The 23,030-nt window shown below is 41.7% G+C and overlaps 1 protein-coding gene across 5 annotated transcripts; it reads left to right on the top strand.

The window, feature by feature from the left end:
• Positions 1–370: 370 nt before the first annotated feature.
• On the top strand, positions 371–22,229 carry ugdh (UDP-glucose 6-dehydrogenase). 5 transcript variants are annotated; one of them, XM_022252449.2, is made up of 11 exons: positions 371–773; positions 5,776–5,992; positions 7,102–7,239; positions 8,507–8,674; positions 16,070–16,267; positions 16,999–17,146; positions 17,321–17,415; positions 17,777–17,907; positions 18,528–18,664; positions 19,352–19,443; positions 19,738–22,229. In XM_022252449.2, exons 2-11 carry the CDS (start codon positions 5,828–5,830, stop codon positions 19,894–19,896), a joined length of 1,431 nt encoding a protein of 476 aa, XP_022108141.1. In that variant the 5' UTR covers positions 371–773; positions 5,776–5,827; the 3' UTR covers positions 19,897–22,229. The 5 variants fall into 5 exon arrangements, with proteins under 5 accessions (XP_022108141.1, XP_022108145.1, XP_022108143.1 ...); XM_022252453.2 differs by lacking the exon at positions 371–773 and adding an exon at positions 1,843–1,862; XM_022252451.2 differs by lacking the exon at positions 371–773 and adding an exon at positions 2,324–2,457.
• Positions 22,230–23,030: the final 801 nt, after the last annotated feature.

Below are 23,030 nucleotides of genomic sequence, written 5' to 3'. Positions count from 1 at the left end.
GATTTTTATGTTTGTTGAATCATCCTGCCAGTATCTGTTCTGAATGGCCGAATAAATAATAATGATAATAATAAAAAGCAGTTGCTGTGTGTACAGCTGAGCAACTTCTCTCTATATCTGGCTCGCTGGAAAAAAAAATCGCGGCAATGTTTGCGACTGGAGATACAACGAGTCGGTGAATTTGGTCGCAAATATTGGCGTCAGTATTGACGATTGGCGATGTCCCTCCAGGGCCATCATATGATCACATAAAGCATGGTGGGAACCAGCATGGCGCGGTAAGATCGTACCCATGGGAACGAGGTTGGTATGTATAGCTCACATGGGGCCGGCCGGCCTGCCGCGCCGGCCAATTTAACCACAGACATAATGGCAAACCAATTTCGTTGTTCACACGTGTATGCCTGTTATCAACTGTTAAGTGTTTATGTCGCGTCGGCCGCCGCCGGCGCTTGAAGCATTTGCATAAGTAAGACCGTAGAGCAAGGACCCGAGACCATAAAAGTTGAACTCGGAGACGGATGCAGATAGTTGAATAGTGGGTGGAATGCCACCGGCATTTCAATTTAGCTCGTTGGTGAAATCAGTGGAAGCTACTCGCTGACTGAACGGCGTTGTCCACGTCAGCTCTTCGTTCCTGAGTACCCAATTAACTCGCGGCGATTCTGTTAAGCGCCAGGCCTGTACCTTCGTCAGGTTCACGCTGGCCCTAGTCTCAGTTGCCGGAACGTCAAACACGTTTGCTTGTGACCAGCTGACACAACTTCGTACATGTAAGTACATGTACTGTTGGCGGCCCATGTACAAATAATTTTCTAATGAATGTATACAGGGAGTATATTGCATCTTGCTGGCAGTACCTGCTCACCCCTAGTACCGAGTAACAGGACTCTACGATTAACAATCACCCTTTTTTAAGTTGACCAAACAAAAGTCATTGGGATGTGGTTGGGCGCCCAACCTTGTAAAAGTTACTTGGACCCTGGAGGTAGGAAGAGACTAGCCTCAACTGCTCAAGAACAACTAACCATGTGAAAAGAGTTCCATATACGGACGGCAGTAATTATGACTTGTTATCAATCAGAACATAAAAACATGTCCAGAAATGTTGGTTTAGGAGGGAAAATACCAAGTCATTTACATTATGATTTATGTACTTAGAAAACAATTAGAACTTTTAAGACTAGTTTCAAAGGGTTTAGGCACAGGGTGTCAAGTGGCATCTGCATATGACATGTGTGGAACTCCTTCCGTTGATTTCTGTAACACAAATGCTGGCTTTCTGCTAGGGCTAACGTTACATGAGGGCTCTACATGTACATGTAGTTCAACTCTTGTATTACGAGGTGATGCATCTACCCAACAGCTGCGTTACTGTATTTTGAATTGATCTTTGCCATGTTTTTGCACTCTGTCAATCTTACCATGATCTTACTGCCCGATTTATTCTGCCATCAGCCAGTGACGCCGTCTTTCTAATTTGCGGCACTGTAAAATTGTTTTGAAAAAAGGGAATTAAAGTCTGAGATTTTGTACAGGATCAACTGGCAGTGACAAGTACAGTGCGATTTTGTGATCGTGCTGACCGAATATAATTGTGCCCGACATGGACAGTATGTACATGTGCGTTTACAGTGTACATGTACATGTAGATCGATGTTTTGGTGGCAGTGCAAAAAGAGCAGACTACTTGAAGGGGGGGGGGAGTTGGTAAATATTTGGCAAAGTCCACACTGTACATGTAATATAGATGTTGGTATTACCTCCTTGGAGAACATACGGTACATATGCGTGCACATAATGGAGAGGGCCAGAAAGGTCAGACTCGGACTGCGTGGACTTGACATCAAAGTGGGATTCATGTAAGAGCCATACATTGCTGTTAAGGACTTTAAATTGTTTAATTAACCCAAACACCCAAGGGTGTGTGTAAAATCGTGTTAAACTTAAAGGATTTAGGACTGTTAGGGATACAAAAATAAGTTTGGTTTTCATCAGCTCCTGCTCAATGAGCTCCTGCTCAATGGGCTCCCCCCTCATCAGCCCCCATACTCATCAGCCCCTACCCGTACAGCCCCCAATCCCCACAGCCCCCAACCCCACAGCCCCCAATCCCACAGCCCCCACCCTTATCAGCCCCCAACCCCACAGCCCCCAACCCCACAGCCCCCAACCCCACAGCCCCCAACCCCACAGCCCCCACCCTCATCAGCCCCCAACCCCACAGCCCCCACCCCCATAGCCCTCACCCCTCAGCCCCCACCCAATGAGCAAACAACTGCTTTAAATGCAGATCATGGAAATGCTTCAAATGCCTACAGGTAATCAGTGGTATTCATTGTGTCAATGAGGATTTGTTATGTTGCACAATGTACATGGAGCCGGTATTTGTCACACAGGCCCTAGGACAGCTCACTTTTGTATTGGGTGGGATGGAATAACATCTTACTGTGAACGGTCAGTGCATTGTTATATTGTGAAGGTTGTGGTGTTGTGCTTTCAGGAAAGGCCCCTCAAGGAAGAAAATCTTAGCATATTCAACGTTTGAAAGTTTTCTCTATCCAGTTGCTGACTGAAACTGTGTATAGGCCTAGCGGTATGTAAACATACATGTACATGTACTCACATGTTTTGATGACTAGCTATCATGGCTATTGGGGTAAGTTACATACTTTGTTTCATTCTTCATTTGTCTTATTGTTCAGGGTTGTACATGTACACTGGAATGCCAGTGAGCTTTTGTTATGGAAATGAGACATCTGATGGATTATTTTGTTAGTTGATAATCACATACAGTTGCAAAAATTGAAGATTGCTAACATCACTGTGGGAGAATCTGCTGTCTATCCAGCCACGTATGTCAGAAATTTGGGATCATGGTTTGACTCTGAACTTAAAATGAATACTCATATTAACAAGGTTAATAAGGGCGCACTGTAAATTCTAAATTATTGGTATTATTATGTACGTGTAATCAAATATGCAATAGCCATTTTCGAGCAGTGAAAATTTGGTTATTTCTTCACTTCCTGTAAAGAAAATCATATTCTTGCAACCGGGGTATTCACAAGAAGTGTTGAACTAAAGGTCATCCTGATGGTCATTAACTTAAAAAAAATTTTCAAGCCAGATTCACAAACTTAAAAATCAATCAAGTTGGTGTTGGCAACACGCGGTGCGGCCTCTCCTTGCAAGACTACGGCATGTACAAGTATCGCCCACTGGCTATGGCTTTTCACCACTGCCTCTTTTGATCAAAATTCAAAGCTGTAGTCGCAGGAGACAGGACCTGATTATGGCTATCCCTGTCATGTGCCGCCCCATACAATCCCATGTACTGTACATGTGTATAACATGTACATGCAACTAAATTGATAGTACTCAGGTAGTGCTGAGTGAACACACTAGTCCGTGAAGTTGCTATTGAAGCACAAGTTCAGTAATGCCCAACCACATATATGTACATACACATACATGTACATGTACATTCACCCAGCACTGCTGGTGTATCAGTGACTAACAAAAGAATCCATCAGACGTCTTGTTTCCATCACAAAATCTCACTGGCGTTCCAGTGTACGACCCTGAACAAGAAGCAAAACTCAGTTGAGGCAGGAAACTTGTACATGTACGGTACTTGCAACAAGATGTACAGTACATGGGTACAGTGTACGCACATATTTTTGTCTAGTAGGATGGTGAGATTCATATTGTAATGAGATGTGGGTGTGGTGGTGAGGCATTTTGAGGTGATCCGCTGGTGCATTGAATATGTTGAATGAAGCTTTTCTCTATGAATGACAATGTCTCTGTCCAGGACAGAGTACACAATGCCCTGAGGGATGCCTCAAAAGCCCATTCTGGCAATGTTTGTTTGCCAAGTTTCTGACTCCAGTCGAATACAAGTGTACGCCTAACTTGAGATGGCTACAAAGCTAAGTTACACTCACACACTCTCAAAGACAGCTTTTAGATTACTTGAACGTCATTTTACTGTACATGTACGGTACGTTGTATCTTGTAAAAGACAGGCCTGTAAAGGTTATGCTGGTAAGCATGCATTCCAATTGTAATAAACAGAATCCCCATGTATAAAAAACTGAATCTACATGTAAGGTTTAGGTCATTGTAGATATTACTGGTATGCAGCCACAGCAGAAACATGCAGCCATCTCTCAAGAAAAAAACAAAAAACAGGACACTGTTTAATAATTTACATGTATATGTTTGGAGGTGACTGGGACTTGACGTGTATCAGGGAGCATACATGTACCGCACATGTACATGTACCAGTAAGTGCTAAGTCTCATTAGCCAAACTATGGAACCTCACTCATATGCAGTGACTGTTGAAATGCCGAAGTTTGACGAGATGGTTCTGTGTAGCACAGTCGCAAATCTGGCCATCTCAAAGGTTAGCACTACATGTACATGCAGCTACGGCCTCTAAAATGCAATGTATCAACATGTACAGTACCCGGTATAGTACTACTAACTGCAATAAAGCAGCAGCAAGAAACAAAACCGGCAAAAAATAATGTGAGTAGGGAACGAATGCGTATTTATGTTACTGGTCTATTGTGTGGAGGAACATCAACCGGTAATTGATTGTTTATTTTCCCGACCAGCTACATGTACATGTACATGCACTGGTACTGGTACCAATACTGTGTACTTTCATTCTTTATAGCGCCTACACTGTACAAGTATACTGAGTGTTTACATGTATTTTCACAAGCAGTATACATTTTTATTTCCAATTTTTATTTTCAAGAGGAGTTACCGGTATCTTTGTTTCTTTTTTTGTTTCTTTATTGTACTCGTTGATCTACTTACATGTACATACGTGTGAACAAGTGCATTGTATCTCCATTATTGTTTGGAAGTGTGGGCGTATCCCAGGGAAGTGTGTACATGTGTGCACAAGGCCATAATCCTGGATTTTTTCCCAAGGCATCAAATATTATTGCCTTATTGTGCGGGTGGGTTAGTCTTGACTATCATGAATCCTCTAATTATAAGTCAGTTGTTTTTATCCCTCGCACACTGGGGGGGAGGGCTTGAGCCTTAAGTTCCCAATCCTTCAATTAAAAGAACAGGTTTTTCACACACCTCAGGGGGCTGAGTTAGTTCACTGGGAAAGTTCCTCAGATGCAAGACTCAATCACATTTGCTAAGAGCTTCTGGTAACTGGGGTTCGACTTTTAGGATGCATTGTGTATCCTTAATCAGGGAAGTATTCTCTTGTAAGGAAACTTTACGCTGAATTGTGGGAACTTTGGTGGATATCATCAACAAAAGTGCATTACATGTTCATCTAATTATATGCTTTCAAATTGGACTTAATTCAATAATCCATCTCGTGTTCCAGTTGGTACATGTACATGTATCTAATTATAAATTGAACTTGACTAGATAGGGTAAGTTACATAGCACAGGAACAGTTGGAAATGAACTTGCAACACGAGTGACAGAAAATGGTGCAAATTTCTTTTTTCCTCGCGGATCTTTGCGGATCTTTCCAGTCTCCCAGAGCAAACTGTAGAGGCCATTGAAACATTTTCTCAGAAATGCTTCGCCTAGTTCAACTTACGTCAGCTCTGAAGATGAGCATGTACGTACCGATATTCATTCTCAGAGACCCAGAAGCGTGCTCATGGCCCGTGAACTCCATGCATTTTAATGCACTGCGTGTATATACGGTGCAGTTGCTGTGCCATAAATCCAATCCTGTCAACCACTGATACCGGTACATATTTTTCTTTCTCTTGGACAGATCCACTGAACTGTTTTATTGAACTGAACATTTTACTGAACGCAGCCAGAAGATGGGCGTACAGAAAGTCTGCTGTATTGGAGCGGGGTACGTCGGTGGGCCCACCTGCTCAGTAATTGCCTACAAGTGCCCAGACATCAAGGTCACCGTGGTTGACCTGAGTCAGGAGCGTGTTGACCAGTGGAACTCCAAAGATTTCAATCTTCCAATATACGAGGTACTGTTGTCCTCTGTGCCTACACTGTAAAATGCGGCACTGGGACTTTGTTGGTTGGACTCCATTAACTTTTTCTTGGACTTCCGATTGGTCTTTGTTTGTGTAACGCGGTTGAAAGTTTCTGGGATTTTGGATAAATGTCTTCTCAACTTCTACACAAGGAGTTTTTACGGAGGTTTCTTTGGTGCAGAGTGTACATGTATGTACATGTAGATACGTGTACTTGTGCATGTACGGTACATGTACATTTGTGTACGTACTGGTTGCTTTTGTTACATGTTCAAGCACATACATGTACATGTGTACTGTACATGTATTTTTAATAAGAGGTTTTTTGGGGACTGTGCAGATGACATTGTTGTAACAGGAACCTTGCATCATCAGGAATGACAATTGAGAGCAAAGGATTGGGACCTCTAACTTTTCTATTGAAACACATCTGAGTAGAATGTTGTGTTAACAGCGCTCTTGTTAGGGTTTGACTGTATGCTCATACAAGTACACTGTACGTGGGTGCTGGGTGTGCAGTGTACTGGGAAGTTTGCATGCGATTCTTCAATGTGCAGTACTGTACAGGCATACTCTGCCTTCTATCATGACCGTGCCAAGTGCAACGAAATGCAGCACCGAGAACGGCAACAAGTCTACAGTAGAGTCTGAGCCTTGGCAAGTTCACTGGAAAAAAAAACAAAAACCAAAAAACAGTTGGTCATGGCGCCTTGCAGTTCCACAGTATTCCCTGTCACTTGGTTTGCTTGCCAAATATAACTACATGTACGTGTATAGTGCAATGGATACAACATACAGTGTAGCAAATTTTGGAGTGCCGAGCATTACACTTGAAAAGCACCAACCTTACTCACCAGTACCCTGCTTATGTGTATATTTGTGTATGTACATACTACCGGGTTAAACAATGAGACACAGCCAACATTTCACTGTTACATTCAATTGCTGTGCATCTTTCTATGGTTTTCTTGTGATAGTTTGTTTCATTGATAGTTAATGCATAAAACTAAAAAAAGATGAGGACTAGATACGTGCATGTGCATGTAAGTCTTGCTTTAGAATATTTACAGAGCCCGTCAAATTGAATTGTAATTCTCCAGCCCACGCTGAAGGAAGTTGTGCAGAAGTGTCGAGGCACCAACCTCTTCTTCTCAACTGACATTGACAGTGCCATTCAAGAGGCAGATCTCATCTTCATTTCGGTCAACACGCCGACAAAGACGTTTGGCATAGGCAAGGTAAAAGTTGCTCCTGTTTTTTTTTCCCCTGAAGGAAGAGGCATCAGTCATGCCAGTACTTGATAAATTAGCTAACTGTGTAATGGAAAGCACCGATGGAGTGAACGTTTGATTTCCATTCAATTATGAAGCGTACACACGCATGATTTGGGAATGAGGAAACTCGAGGGAGGCTGCTTCCTTGTCAGGGAAACCTGAATTTGAGAAGAGGAAGCTTGAATTGTTATTATACTTCCATTTTTCTTACCAGTCCATTTATGGGGAAAAACCACTGATTGCGCTGTGAAATATCACCATACATTTTCTCTGAACTCTCACAGACTCAGTTGATATTTTGGACAATATTGGCCTGTGCAAATCAACCCTCAGAACTGATTTATTTCCCTGTAGTTTGGATCCCAATGTGTTTGAGATATGGGTCTTTGATTTTTTGATTGACTACTGCTTACCTGTAAACTTTTCATACTTGTTTATAATGTAGCTCCAAATATGTAGCCCCTACCAAGGTAAATTTTACATCTGTTATTAGTTCTTGAACCACTTCGCGACGGATGAGGGTAAAAGCCGCCGTAAAAATTGAGATCGTCAGCCCGCTTTTCAGCTATTATTCTCAGTCCACGCTCGAGTGAAAACGGTGAAAGAAGGCAGACCCTTGCTCTTGTATATATGGTGATTGGCCTTTGTGTGTAGCCCAGAAATGAAAAGACCGATTTTGCAGCATAATTAGCAGCTTCACAATAGTCCCAACAGGAATGTGGAAGCGTGAGTAGAGCTGCATGCTGCAGAACAATGAGCCTTTTCACCATGTAATTCAAAGCGTGCAGAGCACGCAGGGCCACAAACCGAGAATTTGCGGTTTTGCAGGTGGCCTTCGTGGCCAAGCGAGGCTGGAATTCTCGGAGTCGGCTTTCAGAAAAAAGTTCCCGTTGTCAAGGGGTTAAATGGTCTCTGACATTTCATTAAGTCTAAATACAGAGAAAATGCATAATGAAATTGTCTAGATCATACTCTGAAAATAAGCACACTTTGGATTTTATTATTATTTGTTTTCAAATGACTACGTGAACTATGCTGGATCTTAATAGATGTTGTAATAAGCGCCTTTAAAGTTGTCAAGTTACATCTACGGGTAGCATGATTTTCTGAAGACACCTTATTTGCCAGTACACTGTACAGAAATGGCCTATCCTGTCTTTACCCATATCATGTGTGGTTACCGTCTTGATTTGATTGCTTCTTGGATTCCACAAATCCTATCCACGCACAGGGACGAGCACCAGACCTCAAATACATAGAGGCCGCAGCCAGACGAATCGCCAGAATCACCACGACGGGCAACAAGATTGTCGTGGAGAAAAGCACGGTACCGGTCAAGGCGGCGGAGAGCATACAGTGCATCCTTCAAGCCAACAAGAAAGCAGGCTGCACATTCCAGGTAGTGGTCTGAACCAACATTTACATGTGCCATAACAAATGTTGCAACGTATATGGGTCATTCTCTAACTTATAGGTCCAAAGTGTGACATGTTTTCTGTCCCTGTTACCTCTGACATGTATACCATCTGACAAGTTTGACAAGGGATTTACTGTATCACTAAAACAGATTTCAAACTGTTTTTTATCTGTTTTGCAGGTAATCTGCAGTACTTAATCAATGGAAATCAAACAAGGAGTTTTAAACATTAAAAATGCCAGATTGCCATTAAGTGTCAGATGTAACGGGGATGGGAAAAAAATGGACCCCAAATTAATAGAATGACCGACATGCACAACCCACCGATTACCGAGTGCCCGCCCTCCACTTGTGCCATGCATGTGTGACCCATCCCAGGTTCCCATGGTCATGGAAAATTCTTTTAAAAAATCCTGGAAAGAAAGTTGTCTTTGAAAGTCATGCAAAGTTCATGGAAAATGAGGGGGGAAAATAAAAAAACGAACAGGGTGTCCCTGCAAGGGTAATTTTTGAGGGGCTGCTATCGGTGTTATAACATAATTATGATGAATTTACCGGTACATGTATGTATATCCTTGTCAGTCTGAAGGTATGGCTATTGCAGTCTTCCAGTTCCAAAATACCAACCAACTTTTCTCTGCAAATGGCACAGAAATTGTCATATTTTGGTACTGGAAAGTCCTGGTGGAGTCTTGGAATGTGGATTTCAGATTTCCTTTCGAACCCTGCCATCGTAATCATGCCAATTAAAGACTCATTTTCTGGGATCCGGTTACAGATGGGAAATTCACACGACGTCATTCAGTCAGTAGTTTTGCTTATGCCGCCATAATGACCGTCAAGCGCATGCATGGTAACCCATGCAAATACACGTGCAGTCGTGCAAGCATGGTTTGTACGCTGTCGCTGTAAAATGGGGAAGGTTTGCTGTGCCATAGGGCGGCGCTATCGTGAAGATACTCCAAAAGATCTGCATTTCTATTGGATTCCTGCCAATCCGCATTGAAGAGTGAAATGGATCACTGCAATTCGACGCGACTCTGAACTCCGACTCGCACACGCGACTCTGCAGTGTTCACACAATTTACTTTGCTCATAACAACATACACGTAAGTGTTACTGACGTTCTTGCAAACCATCAGTTCCTTCACAAATCCGGCCACAATGTATTTATAGGCTTCCAAACTCTTGTAGTTTTTCCGCGATTGATGTGTGTACACCGATGTCGAATGGATGAGGTATACTGGTTCATGTAGATGAAGATATCTAGATACCATAAATCCAGAACATTTCATGTACTTGTACGCATGACCTCACAAAACATTGATTTGGGTAACAAATATGGATCAGTGGAGCCCAGTATCTCCCGCTTCTGAATATGTCGTGCCCTGTGAACACCATACAAGTTATTAGCAGTGTCGGAATATATAATTTCTTTCATGTGTTCATGGGATTCGTCATTTTCTTCTGGAACATTGATCCAAATTGCATGTGACTATGCAGTGCATGTACGTCGCATGAGTTGGCTTGATGGCCAATATAGCAGGTGAGTCGAAAGTCACGTGACAACGTGATGTCGGTGAGTGACCCTTATACATGTGAATGTATTTGTTATCCTTCTTTGCTTCTACCAGTTCCACTATGCCCGACTCTTTTTACACGTACCAGTATGTGTAAGTTCCTCTCAAAAAGAATTGAGCATGCCATGTGAAATCTGCTTTGTATGGATTTCATTGTATCTCAAGACTGCGTACATGTGTACATGTACGTGGACCCGTTTCTAACAACCAGTGTGTGTATGCTCTTCACATGGTCAAGTATCCCATTAACCGTGGCTGCTACAAAAAGCCTGAATCCAAATTGCCATTGTTTGACTGGCGTGCATAGTGACCAGCCACACTTTCTGTGGAGTGAAACATACCAGAAGTCATTGTGAACAAAGCTTTGATTTAATTTCATACCTGTCTTATCAGTACTGATCTCTGAAAAGTTGTGGTTTGTTTTAAGAAAGGTTAGTTTGGAATTTGCAAAGACATTTTGTGTAATGAAACAGCAACAAACAAACAAATATTAACAATAAGCAAAATTTAACTTGGCACTGCTTTACATGTAAATTTCTGTAACCTAAATACCCAATCTTAATGATTGACTTTCTACTCCAAACCATGGTAAATGCAACTTCATACAGTGTACATGCACATTCATACATGTACATGTATGTACATTTGTCCTGGTAGGTACATGTACGTGTTTGCTCATTTTTGCTCATTTCTGCATTTTTGCAGCACTTTAGAGCCATATACAAGCATGGCATTTCTTGTGTGGACGTGAGACCAAAATGTGTTCACACCATTCAAGCAGTGAAGACTTGCTCAAGTCTACACAACGTTTCCCCTATTGAAAAAAACCGAGGTTTTGTCAGCTGCAATCCAAACAGCTACATGTACATGTACGTTTATATTGAAAGCATGTTTTCCCACAGTTTTATTTTCCTTGTAAGCAAATAGCAACGGGTTAATATGATAATCATCCTGGTAGCCTTTGTGTGAATGTATCTGTTAAATCCATGAAAGTATTTACAGAGCAAATCGTTACCTATGCTAGCACGTGTGTTTTTAATCTTTCTCTCTGAGAATTTGACTGTGCAATGCCAACAATTTTGTATCCCCTGGACTTTTCATTGAGCGTGAAGCATGATAAAATGAAACAAAATGAGAACAAAGCCTGCCCAGTGTAAGTGTAAGGTGTTGGTATTTCCACAGCTGTTACGTAGCTCATCATCTGAACTCTGATTAGTTTGTTGTGGGCATTTTTATCGGAAATAAAAACATCGCACCTCCGTGGACAGATGCGAAGTCTGGCGAAAAGATGGTGTGCACCAATAAAATGGTATTGCAGTTGCAGATGCGGAAAGTGTCCCTGTGGTTAAAAAAAGAGGGCTTAATCACTTTGTTGTATAAAATCTGGGTCAAACATTGCTTTCATTTGTTTCACAGGGAGGTTTTCTTGCAGGTGCAGCTGACATTCAAAGTTGAATTGAATGATAAGCCTTGGACTGGTCAAGTAATCAGCGGAAAACCTGATTCAATGCAGTCAAAAAGGATATTACATATATATCCCATCTCCAGTAAACAATTTGAAGTTTTTACACCGTTCTTTTCATATGTCTGGCTTCAGGTTCGGTGTGTGAAATTGGTGGTACGTGTACCTGTTGCTTTTGTCACAGGATCAGTTGTGTTTCGCACAAACTCATTTGTTATATCACATCACAGTTGTTTTGCAAAATTGAATGTATTCGGACACCTAAGGGCACGTCTCTTCTCTTGGTATTGAATTAGTCAGTGGATGAATCATCAACCCTAACCCCCCCCTAGGGTTGCTGGACCTAACCTTCCCCATTCACACAAAGTTAAACACCCATATGGGACTTTGTGCACACAGGCTCTTGGATTTTTTTTTCTGGGGTATGCCAAACCCAATGCAAAAGCCAGCTGTTATAGGCCTACCAGCCCTATCCCCACAGAATTAAACACTTTACTACTGTTTAATTCTGTGTGGTTGGGGAAGGTTTGGGTTAACAAGCCGCATGAGGCAGAAAAGAAAAAAATGAGCCTATTTTTGTCATGGTCCAATATTTACCCGGTACGTAGGTCCTGCCTTGGTTTTATCGACAAAACAGAAGTGTACATGTATTTGCTTTTGAGTAATAATTGCAATAAGTTGGAGATAAAAATTCAGGATTTTACAAATTGTCGTTGAGGTACATGTAGGTCTTGTCAGAGCAGACAGACCTGATAGAACCAATATCAGTAATTGACAATTAGACGAGCAGTGCATGTGCGTATCTCGTGGCTGCTATAAATAAATGATTGATAATCAGATAGTCCAGTTTGAATTTGGGGCATGCACAAAAGTGAACTACGTGTACACATACCACAAGGGTGCGGAAGTGTCTTTCACCCATCGGCAGTGAGTAAACAGTCGTAATTTTGTCTCCTGCAAACGGTTACCAATGCCAAGATGTACGTGAACTTGACCAGTTTCTATCCTTGAGCTGCTCTGCACTGGGATCCCTTTATTTCTCCTGGGTTCCAGATTTCTACAGGACAAAGAACAGAAATTTGAAGACAGAAATCGCTCCGTCGTTTGTGTCTGGTCACAGCCTCTGCACTGATGCACTGGAAGAACAGGTTGTGGAGTGTTCAAGGCATGACAAAAATGTAAAACGCATCAGGGAAACATTGTCAACGAGATAGTGGTGGCACATTGTACGGTACCTTTAACTTTAGTTCTTGCCAAGGCTGTGTTTTATGTTAGTGCAAGCACTACGAGACCAAGCCTCTTTCACAATGAACTTGACAATCAGCCCTGATCTTGTCGTTTCATTTCTTCCCCCCCTCCCAACAGTCATCTTTTTCAGTGGCTGCTGGAAGGCCTTCTGTTGTGCAGATGAAATGAATTATGCCTTGATTAGGTGTCGTATGTGTATATTTTGTGAGCGATATGTGTGGTCCTTATCATTAGGTACATGTGTAATCTTTGACATCGAGCAAACACATGTACATGCATGAAGAGCTTCTTGAACATCATTGACCTGCCGGGGTAGAAGGAATTCTGGTTTTAGCTCGGTCGGGTTTCAAAGAGCGTCAGTGTTGAACTCTAGCACTGCATTGGGTACTGCATGTGAGGTTGGATATGAACTTGCAATACAGGTAAATGTACGTGTCACACTGTTGCCAATTGAGAATTCAGGTTAAGATAAGTACCTGAAACCAGTACATGTTTGAGCAGTGAACACCCAACAGGCATGACAGGAACATTTACACGTATGTACATGTATCTTGGCTGATTTACATGTATTTGGAACATGGGCTCACAGCAAGTTTTCCAAGACCATGAGGGAACACAGGTACCTCCCCCCCCATGCATAATGCATAAATGAAGGTTGACGTCTCAAGAAATTCATCCCAGCCTTACATGTAAGGTTCATGAAAAACTCGCCTATGGACCAAAAAAAAAAACGCATAAAAAACAAACAAATTCCCGAAACTGATTGAGTCTGTTGAAAATACTGGTAAGCACCGTCGGTCTCGGGTGTATACTGCACTCACTGAGAGTGGTTTTCATGTAGCAGATCTGCTGGTTGCCAGCATTTTGTGAATGCTGGGGGAAGTGCATCCTGTCCTTAAGACCTAAGTCCATAAGACCGAGACCGACTGTGCTACCAGTATTTTCTACAGACTCAATCTGGTTCTCGATTTTTTTTGGTCCAAGATGTTGATGGTTGTTTAATTCTGAGGGTTTTTCATTTTGTGATAAAGTGCACATTTGTCTGTGTTATGAGATTTCAACTTTCTTTTGGATGAGTAACTTTGCAAGACATGTACCGGTAGGTAGTGGAATGGAATGGATGGTCATGGCAACAGGTTGATATGCACAAAATACGGGCAGTCCCGTAGAATTTTCTTGGTTCAGCTATTCTTAATTATTTTATTGCTCACAACTAACAAAAGGAACGGTGAATTATTCCACACCATTAGATCATGTTTTTTTCGTTTCGGTTTTTTTGTTTTTGTCCTTACTAGTTCCATACATTCTTGCTAATACAATTAAATCTCTTTTAATTAGCAAAGGAATAATATGCAGTAATCTTTGACTCAAATTAGCAACAATACATGCACATGTCATTGTGATTGGCAGGTGGATGTTGAGAACGGATTTTGTGACAATAAAATTTCACCTAACAGTACACTTTATTTGCATTTTCTCTTATCCTTAAAAAAACAATCGTCTATTTCTTCCTGAGTTTCTGCTGTATAACACTTTACGTGTACATGTACCGGTATATACATGTATATCAAGGCCTCACGTAGGTAAAGTCAGCCCTGTTCACTCGCACTGCTCTGAACCAAATGTACCGGTACATGTGCTGGCAAACAACAGAGGAAAAATAAAATCCCCCGAAAAAAAAATCTCTCAAAATATATATGAACATAACAGTTTACTGGGTGCTTCTTGAGATCCAGCAACAATAAATTCGTCTGGCTAGTAGTCTAGTAACCTTCAGCATTGAACAGAACGTGTACTCATTGTGTGAGCAGAATCAACCCACCCCTACCCAGCATGTGTCTGCTTTGTACATGTAGGGGATGGCTCCCACGGAAAATACTTCTCTCTGTGTGTCCCGTTGAGCTGGATTCCATTTGGGACAAAATATTTGCATTGGTGAAAGGAGATTTGGACTTGTTATGTGTACAGGTGCAGGGTGTCTTTAAACCTACATATGTACATGTTTATGTGCCTGTGTAGTTGAATGGCCTTACACATTTCTCTATTCCTGCTTATGCTGGAGGGCATGTAAATGTGTTTATCACTGTGGTTGATTCAATGTTTTGAATAGCAATCAGCCGCAAGGTTGGCATTGTACAATTGAAAAAATTCAATAAGGAAAACTTAAAACAGATAACACTATAGACAATTTTTAATTCATCAGTCACATAAAATGAGTGAATTAGTTAAAATTTGTGACTCATTCATCATAAAAAAGACAAAAACTAAAAAAACGAACAACTTAATGCATTACAAACACACAGCAAACCAGAATATCACAAAATTTACTGATTCCGTGGTATTCTTTGGAATTGGCCCTGATTACACCATCGAAAAATAGCGATAAGCCAACATTCACTTGAAGGTTGTTGTCAGCCTTGGAAAAATCACCTAAACTTAAAAGGATAATTATCATTTATCAATCCAAAAATTATGTGATAGGTCAATAAACACCAGTCATTTTCAACCACACAGAAAGGAATGAATTATGCGGCAAGCTCGGTGGTCGACTGGTTAAGACGTCTGCACTAGTAAGCAGGAGGTCGTGGGTTCGAGTCCCACCTGAGTGCGCATGTGGTTTTTTCACAAGCCTTCGTCGGCATACACTGGTTATACAGTGTTAAATACATGTCAGGCAGGGTAAAGAAACAAAAACCAAAATTAATGGTGGTTAATACTTGAAAAGGGTTCTGCAAAGTTTCTTAACGTACTAGTTTGCGGGCATTATGGATCATTAGTTGGGATCGTTCAGTATTGGAAAAAAACCCGACTATTTGCTAATACTGAAATACAGTCCAGACCTACCGGGAGTACAGGTACCATACTGTACATTGTAGCAAGAAGCCCTTGAAACCAGACCCGACTGTGATCATTAAAAAAAACCACTGGAAAACACACCGGCACAGTCTATAGTTAATTTGTTTTCCTTGTTGAAGTTATTGGTTCATTCCAAACCTGGGTTGTCCAGCAGAACCCTCAGTTTCCAATGACCCCCTCGAGACCAGGCCATGTCTGGTTAAATCCTATTTGTGTCTACCTTTTGTGAAGGTGCTGTCCAATCCGGAGTTTCTGGCCGAAGGCACAGCCGTCAAGGACCTCTTCAACCCAGACCGGGTGCTGATTGGTGGCGAGGAGTCCAAGCTGGGGCGCCAGGCTATGAAAGAGCTGGCCGGTGTCTATGAACACTGGATTACAAAAGAGAGGATCATTCTCACCAATACCTGGTCATCAGAACTTTCCAAACTGGTGAGGGTTTTTGGTTTCTTTTGTTTGGTTTCTTTTAGCCTTAAGATTTTTTTGAAACCTGAGATGTGAAGCACCCACCTTATCTACCGGTTCCTTTCCCCCTCCCGTCTTTTCTCCTCAGAAAGAAAGTCCAATTGGTCACAGTCCAGTTTGACCAGAATTCCAAAACTCAGACTTTTAATCCAAACAAAGTTCTTGGTAGGTAGGAAAAATGGCCCTTAGGCTCAGTTTGTGGGATCTGGTCACATCTGACACATAACACAGTAAAGGGGTGAGCTATTGGTACCGGGTACGTTAACAGCGTTTCCCCAGTGGTTTAACGTTTCTGCCAGTGTTTCAACACATGAAAACATTCTAAACGTGAATCAGCAGGCAGGCTGTTATTTGAGTGGAACAGTAGAGCACTTCGCGTTGATAGTCCCTTTCTGTGCTAAAGGAACAAAATCTACCCGTTAGTTTTGACATTAAAATGGGCATTGATTTTTATTTCAAAACAAAAATCACTCTGTGGTTTCAATCCAGTTTTAGCCATTATGCCAATGCCCACAAAGAACAGGTTGTGGAGAGCTCAAGACTTGGCAAAACTGGAAAGCTGTCAGAGAAACATGGGGAACATGACTTTTTATACTGGCCCTTGTACAATGTACTGTGGTTTTTGCCGTATTCCATATTTGCCAATCCAATGTGCTGCAAGGGGCAACTTACTTTTATTCCTCTCCCAATCTCTTCAGGCTGCCAACGCCTTCCTAGCTCAGCGCATCTCGAGCATCAATGCCATGAGTGCAATCTGTGAAGTCACGGGGGCCGATGTATCTGAGGTCGCCCACGCCGTGGGCACAGACTCCCGCATAGGACCGAAGTTCCTGCAAGCTAGTCTAGGTGAGCCGCCAAATGAAGGCTGTTCGAAGGTGGAGACGGGCTAGAGTGTGTACATGGTCGTACGTCTCCCTTGAATCTTTGTCAAGATTGTACATTTGTAGGTTTGTATTGTCACTTTCATTTCATACCTACATGAAAAAAAAAAAATCTTTACATGCTTTGTTTTCCTTGCAGGATTCGGTGGGAGTTGCTTCCAGAAGGACGTACTGAATTTAGTGTACTTATGCGACGCTCTGAATCTACCTCAAGTGGCTGCCTATTGGCACCAGGTAAAAACATCTACGAGGCCTCTGGTAATGTGAAGTTGCCGCCAGTATTTTGGTTCCCAAGACCAGGACTTGTCTCAAGACTAGCTTTAACCGCTTCACGTTGTTTCCTGTGTCACAATGCGGAGGAGGTGTAAACACACTTCAGTGTTTAGAAAGATAAATTTGACAGATAAAAATGCAGCGAACGTTTAATATCACATTGGCAATTGATGAATATCAAAAATCGAATGAATCCATATGTTATTATTTGACTGAACTTCAGGAAGTTTAAATTTACCGTATTGTGATGCGTGTCAAATGGTGGAAAAGTCACATTGGTTATCCAGTATGTGTTAGCATTTTCTCTTTTGGGGGTTTCCAGGTAATAGCCATGAATGACTACCAGCGACGGCGGTTTGCCAGCAAGATCATCAACTGTTTGTTCAACACAGTGACCGACAAGAAAATAGCGATCTTGGGGTTTGCCTTCAAGAAGGACACAGGGGACACTCGGTGAGATTTGATGGAGATTCTTGGGGACACGCACTCAACGCACGTACTGAATATTTCAGCCAGGCCTGCAGCCTTTCAAAAAGAGCCCAGATTGTGCAGTGTTATATAACTTTCTTTTATTCACGAACCTGGTACAGTGCGCTGCTGACCTCTTTTCAATAGGGGCCAGATTGCCGTGCAGCGGTGCTGTGTGGCTCATCGCTGCGGTGGTGGAGTGCTTTGTCCCCGGTAGTAATCCGCTCACACTAAATGCCCAAACCCGTGGTATACTGTTTCAAATCAAGGCTGGATTATCTCCACTATTGAGAGTGCAAAAATGTCGGTAATGCCCAGCAGCTCAGTCTCTTGTGCCGAGCACAGCTTCCTCGGCTTCGTGTATAAAGCCTATGTGCTTGAAAACGGGTCCCCTGGCAGCAAGTGGTTAACATTGTGTACAAGGTTTTTTAAGGTTTTGGTACGGCTGTTTTTGCTTGATTTTTATGACAACCAGTTACAGTTATGGAATGAGCTCAGGCTTGTTTTGTAAAAGGGAACTTAATTGATTACTCACAGGTCAGATTTGTAACGTGAAAGTTCTTCCTAAAGTGAGCAACAGTTGCGTCTATTTTGTTTGATTGTAGGGAATCCTCCAGTATATATATCTCTAAATACCTGATGGAAGAGGGCGCCAGACTCAACATCTATGACCCACAGGTTGTTCCCAAACAGATCATGAGTGAGCTGAAGCATCCAAGCATCTGTGATGACCCAGACAAAGGTCAGCCCTTATGAATATTAATGCTGCCCGGTGGAGAAAATGGCAGCTGCTTGAATTCTAGCGTATGGATTGTCCCTCAAAGAATTGGGGTGGGGGGGCGCAGATCTCTGTCCCCCTATGCATTTTCTCCAATGTCGTCATAATGCCTTGCAACCATTTTGACACCAGTTTTTTTACACAAACCATTCTCATTAAATGTACATTTTTCAAAGACCGGTAGACCCAATTTGTTTTTCAACTTATGCCATTGATATATTTGGCTAGTGCATGGACTACTTATAATTTTGCCACCGTTCTATTCCCTTGTGCTGTGCAACTGTGATTTGCCATTGATATATTTGGCTAGTGCATGGACTACTTATAATTTTGCCACCGTTCTATTCCCTTGTGCTGTGCAACTGTGATTTGCCATTGATATATTTGGCTAGTGCATGGACTACTTATAATTTTGCCACCGTTCTATTCCCTTGTGCTGTGCAACTGTGATTGCACTATGAACATCTAACAAAATATGATGCAATGACAGTGGATTCTCATTGTTAGTGCACTGTGTTTCTTCAGTCAGATATTTCGTAGCATGTGCTGTCTGGAATAGAATGAAGCAGATGTTATTTCGCAGGTTTGTCGGGATACCCAAAATGTGTCTGTCTCATGTTTATCCAAGTGCCATTTTGTTTGTGTCCCCAGTGGATCGCCTTGTGACTATATTCGACAATCCCTATGAGGCCATCAAAGGAACCCACGCCTTTGCTGTATGTACTGAATGGGACGAATTTAAGGTAACTGAAAGATTGTGCATTTGAAGTGAGATTTGCTGAAGGGAGGCCTGACATTTTTTCTATTTGCAATTCCATTTTCAATAAAATGCAGACTCGCACTGTAGCGAATGTGGGAGGCCATTGAGGTTGTAAATCAGAATGTCGCCTTAGGATGCGTGGTCTGTTGCTATTGGACATACATGTCCCAGTAGCATATCAGATATTATTTGAAAATTACTGGGAATTCTCGGAAAACCAATATTGCTGAATGGACTCCGAGGAGGTGATAAATTCCATGTTGTCCTTTCCTGTCAGGCCATGGACTACCAGTTGGTCTACGACAGCATGCTCAAGCCAGCCTTTGCCTTTGACGGCCGACGGATCCTGGACCACAACTTTCTACTGGAGCTTGGATTCCACATTGAGACAGTGGGCAAGAAGACAATGGTCAATGGCATGAATGGCTATCTTTAAAGAGCACAGGCCGCGCGAACGTCTCTGACGTGCCACACTTCCATGCTGCATGTTGCCAGTAGTGATCAAAAGTAGCACAGGACCTCACTAAACTGCTTGAAGAATATTTTTGCTCTTCCGGGAATAAGGATTTATACGTTGTGTTTTCGTGGCTACTTTTTGTACTCTCACTCGGACCAACTTTTACATTAGCTGCTCGATACAACTGTTTGCTGAGCAAATGTAATACCTGCTCAGCAGGACCAGGTTACCAGCCAAGGTGTTGCATGCAATCTATATTGCTGTTGACTGGTTTAACACAGATTTCAGCTCAGCATGGAATTTTGCAAAGCAAAGTTTGTTTGCTCAGCAGCTCTGTGAAATTGGGCCCTGCTTGCTGTTACAGAGAGTGGCTTTCACATTAGTCATAGCATTCCATTCAGTGTTTTACCTGCATTAAAAACTGTACATGACATCATTACCAAGTGTTTTATGTACATGTATATTGGCAACAGTCTAGTCAGGCCAAAAGTTGTCTTGTGCCCTGTATTCATAATGACTATTAAAAGTGTTATTAAACCAAGGTGGTAGTGAATTTTTCATTGCATCAGTAAACCTTTTGAAGGTTTGGCATACACTTGATGTACTTTACTGCTTTAATGGCCAAATCGTTCTTGCGACCTTGACCAGAAACATGTGTCACTGGTTGAGTGTTTTCGGCGTTGCAGTCGTGCCTGCGTGACATCATCGTTCCACTAAAATGCAAATCGAGCACTGGAGTTGTTTCACCACTGGTCCAAAATAGCAGAAGATAAGAACGTAATTTGTCGTCTCAAAAAATAAGAGAATTCTGTGCCCCCGAACTTTGTCGTCGCACACAGCAAACCAAACGCGCTACTTTCTACTGGTATGTGCAAGAGAGAGCAGCGATCATTAGAAACTTGCCAGTTATTGAGTGAAAATTATGTTTGTGAAGAATGTTCCCTATTACATCCTTTTGGTGGGCCATCGGAAACATATCTGTGGTTGTTGCTTTGATGCCATACGTTCTGGTTGGGGTCACCAAAGTACACCCCTGTTCACTAAAACATTAGGGAGAAACATGATACGTATAAGAATGCTCATTGTGTGCTGTAAAGTCTCGGATAGTTTTGCACACCCTTGAGGTACTGTGCTGCTTGTAAAAAAATGGATAAAGCGGCAGTCAAAAAGATGAAACAACAGGTGTGTGACATGATGCTGTAAGCAGTAAAGTGTGTGACAGGTTTCTCATTGGAGAAAAAAGTGTCCCGAGCCACTTGAAGCAAAATGAATCAAGGAGTTGAATCAAAGGTGGAAAAAACAATGCTATTTGATAGCAATCATGTGAAGGATGGCTCTGCCATTGGAAATTGATTAATTCCAGAACTGGTCATCGAGTTGCTTCCTTCCTGATTGGGTTCCCTTTGTTATAATTGGGGCCAAAAATGATTGAAACAGACAAGAGAATATGGTTTGCATAGAGAAATTGGTAGGAAGAGCTCAGTTTACCCAATATTTTGGGTCTATTTCTTTGGGTTTGTTTTACATATCAATCTGTTTTGGCTGGCAGTGGCCAGCTTGTCTGTTGTGTATGTTTATTTTAATTGTGGGGAGTTTTATTTTAATTAGCATACGAATATCATTAAAACATTTACAGAAAATAATGGTAGAGTTTGGAACTTGTGGAAGTGAATGTATATGTACATGTAGTATCAACTATTTTATGTGTTGAATACAGTTATTTCAAAAGAAGTGCCTTCCATAAGTGACATTCTGTATTTTTTACTGAGTAAGCTAAAATCTTAAATGTCAGTAAGCTTTGTTTAATATTTTTCAAATAGTTCCTTTTTACTGATGAGTGTCTTTGTTGCAAGTTGTGGGAAGAGAAAATAAGGCTTCTTTTATTTGTATGATGCCCAAATGGTACTTGTTTCATTATTGCTTCATAATAGAAACAAAATAGATCTTTTGTAGAAGACCGACTAACATTTACTCCATTAGAAGTGAGCTTAAAGATGTAACTGTGAATGTGTTCATTTTGTCTTCAGTCTCATGCACTTGCTTGCAGTAACAAAGCAAAACCAAAGGAGCTAAAAACCTACAAACAAATCTATCACATACAATTAACTTTCTGCATACAATTTGCAATATTTTCTCACACAAATAAGTTGTTTACCTGCCTCTGTATGAGTAGTGTATATTTTGAAATCTTAAAATTCATATAGAAAATGTGTTCTTTACTAAACATATGAATATATAATGTACATGTATTCTTCCATTCCATAACTGTATAAAGTAAGGCATGGAACATTGCTGTAGAAAGTGCTCTGTCAGTTTTTGTCAAGTTTGGCATCATGTGGTGTATTCCCCCCGTGGAGACTTTATAGTTGATATGCTCCATCTTGTAGGTCAGGAGATCTTTTCTCTTTTATTCCATTCTGAAATCTTCCACCTCTGCACTTTGATACATGGACTTAAAATTAATCAGGGTCCAAGCAGCATGGAACAGGCTGTAGCAGAGCTGTATACAGAAAGCGTAGTGCCATCTTTGGAACTAACATGGTTGGTATGCGTGCAGTAGAGCACGCAGCTGTTGTGTACCGATTGTCCATGTGCACCGATGCATAATCCACCATTTTGGTTCCAAGAATTGAGACACTCATGTCGCAACTCTCTCTACACAGCTCTGGGTTGCAGTGATCCTTGTCTGCCAGAGGGCAGTGTAACAGTTTTGGTACTAACCAAAGAAACTAATCCACCAAAAAACAACTTTTACTTTGATGAAGCAATAACATTGTAGAGCTTACGAGTTGGTGGTGGAGCTGCAGAAGTGTACAACTTGAGATGGTCATGAGGCTGTGTTTAATTTACTGAATTATTTTAGGAATTGGTGGTTGAGTGTGCCTCAAATATTTTGTGAGAAGATGCTGTGTCAACATCTGTTGCGCTGCTGTTTTATCACCTCTCAATCCATGCCATCATTGTGGCAACCACACAATCTGGTACCACACCAACACTGATTACATTTAGAAAGCTTTTGTAAGTGCAGTTAGCAGGTTGCCGCAGTTTTACAGCAACTGCAACTGCCAAGTTGACGTGTCCTAGTTTAAAGTGAGTACTGATTGGGAAGGGCT

The sequence above is a fragment of the Acanthaster planci genome, linkage group LG05 (assembly GCF_054643075.1).
Source record: "Acanthaster planci isolate LZ-2023a linkage group LG05, COTS_SCS, whole genome shotgun sequence".
Classification (NCBI taxonomy): domain Eukaryota; kingdom Metazoa; phylum Echinodermata; class Asteroidea; order Valvatida; family Acanthasteridae; genus Acanthaster; species Acanthaster planci.
This window is presented reverse-complemented; position numbering and strand designations above follow the sequence as displayed.

What these genes read in the sequence shown, in the direction of transcription:
- ugdh (XM_022252449.2), top strand. Translation starts at nt 5,828, where the DNA reads ATGGGCGTACAGAAAGTCTGCTGTATTGGAGCGGGGTACGTCGGTGGG. An exon ending in TCAATCTTCCAATATACGAG is followed by an intron (nt 5,993 to 7,101) that starts GTACTGTTGTCC and finishes GTAATTCTCCAG; the next exon opens with CCCACGCTGAAGGAAGTTGT. An exon ending in CTGAATGGGACGAATTTAAG is followed by an intron (nt 19,444 to 19,737) that starts GTAACTGAAAGA and finishes CTTTCCTGTCAG; the next exon opens with GCCATGGACTACCAGTTGGT.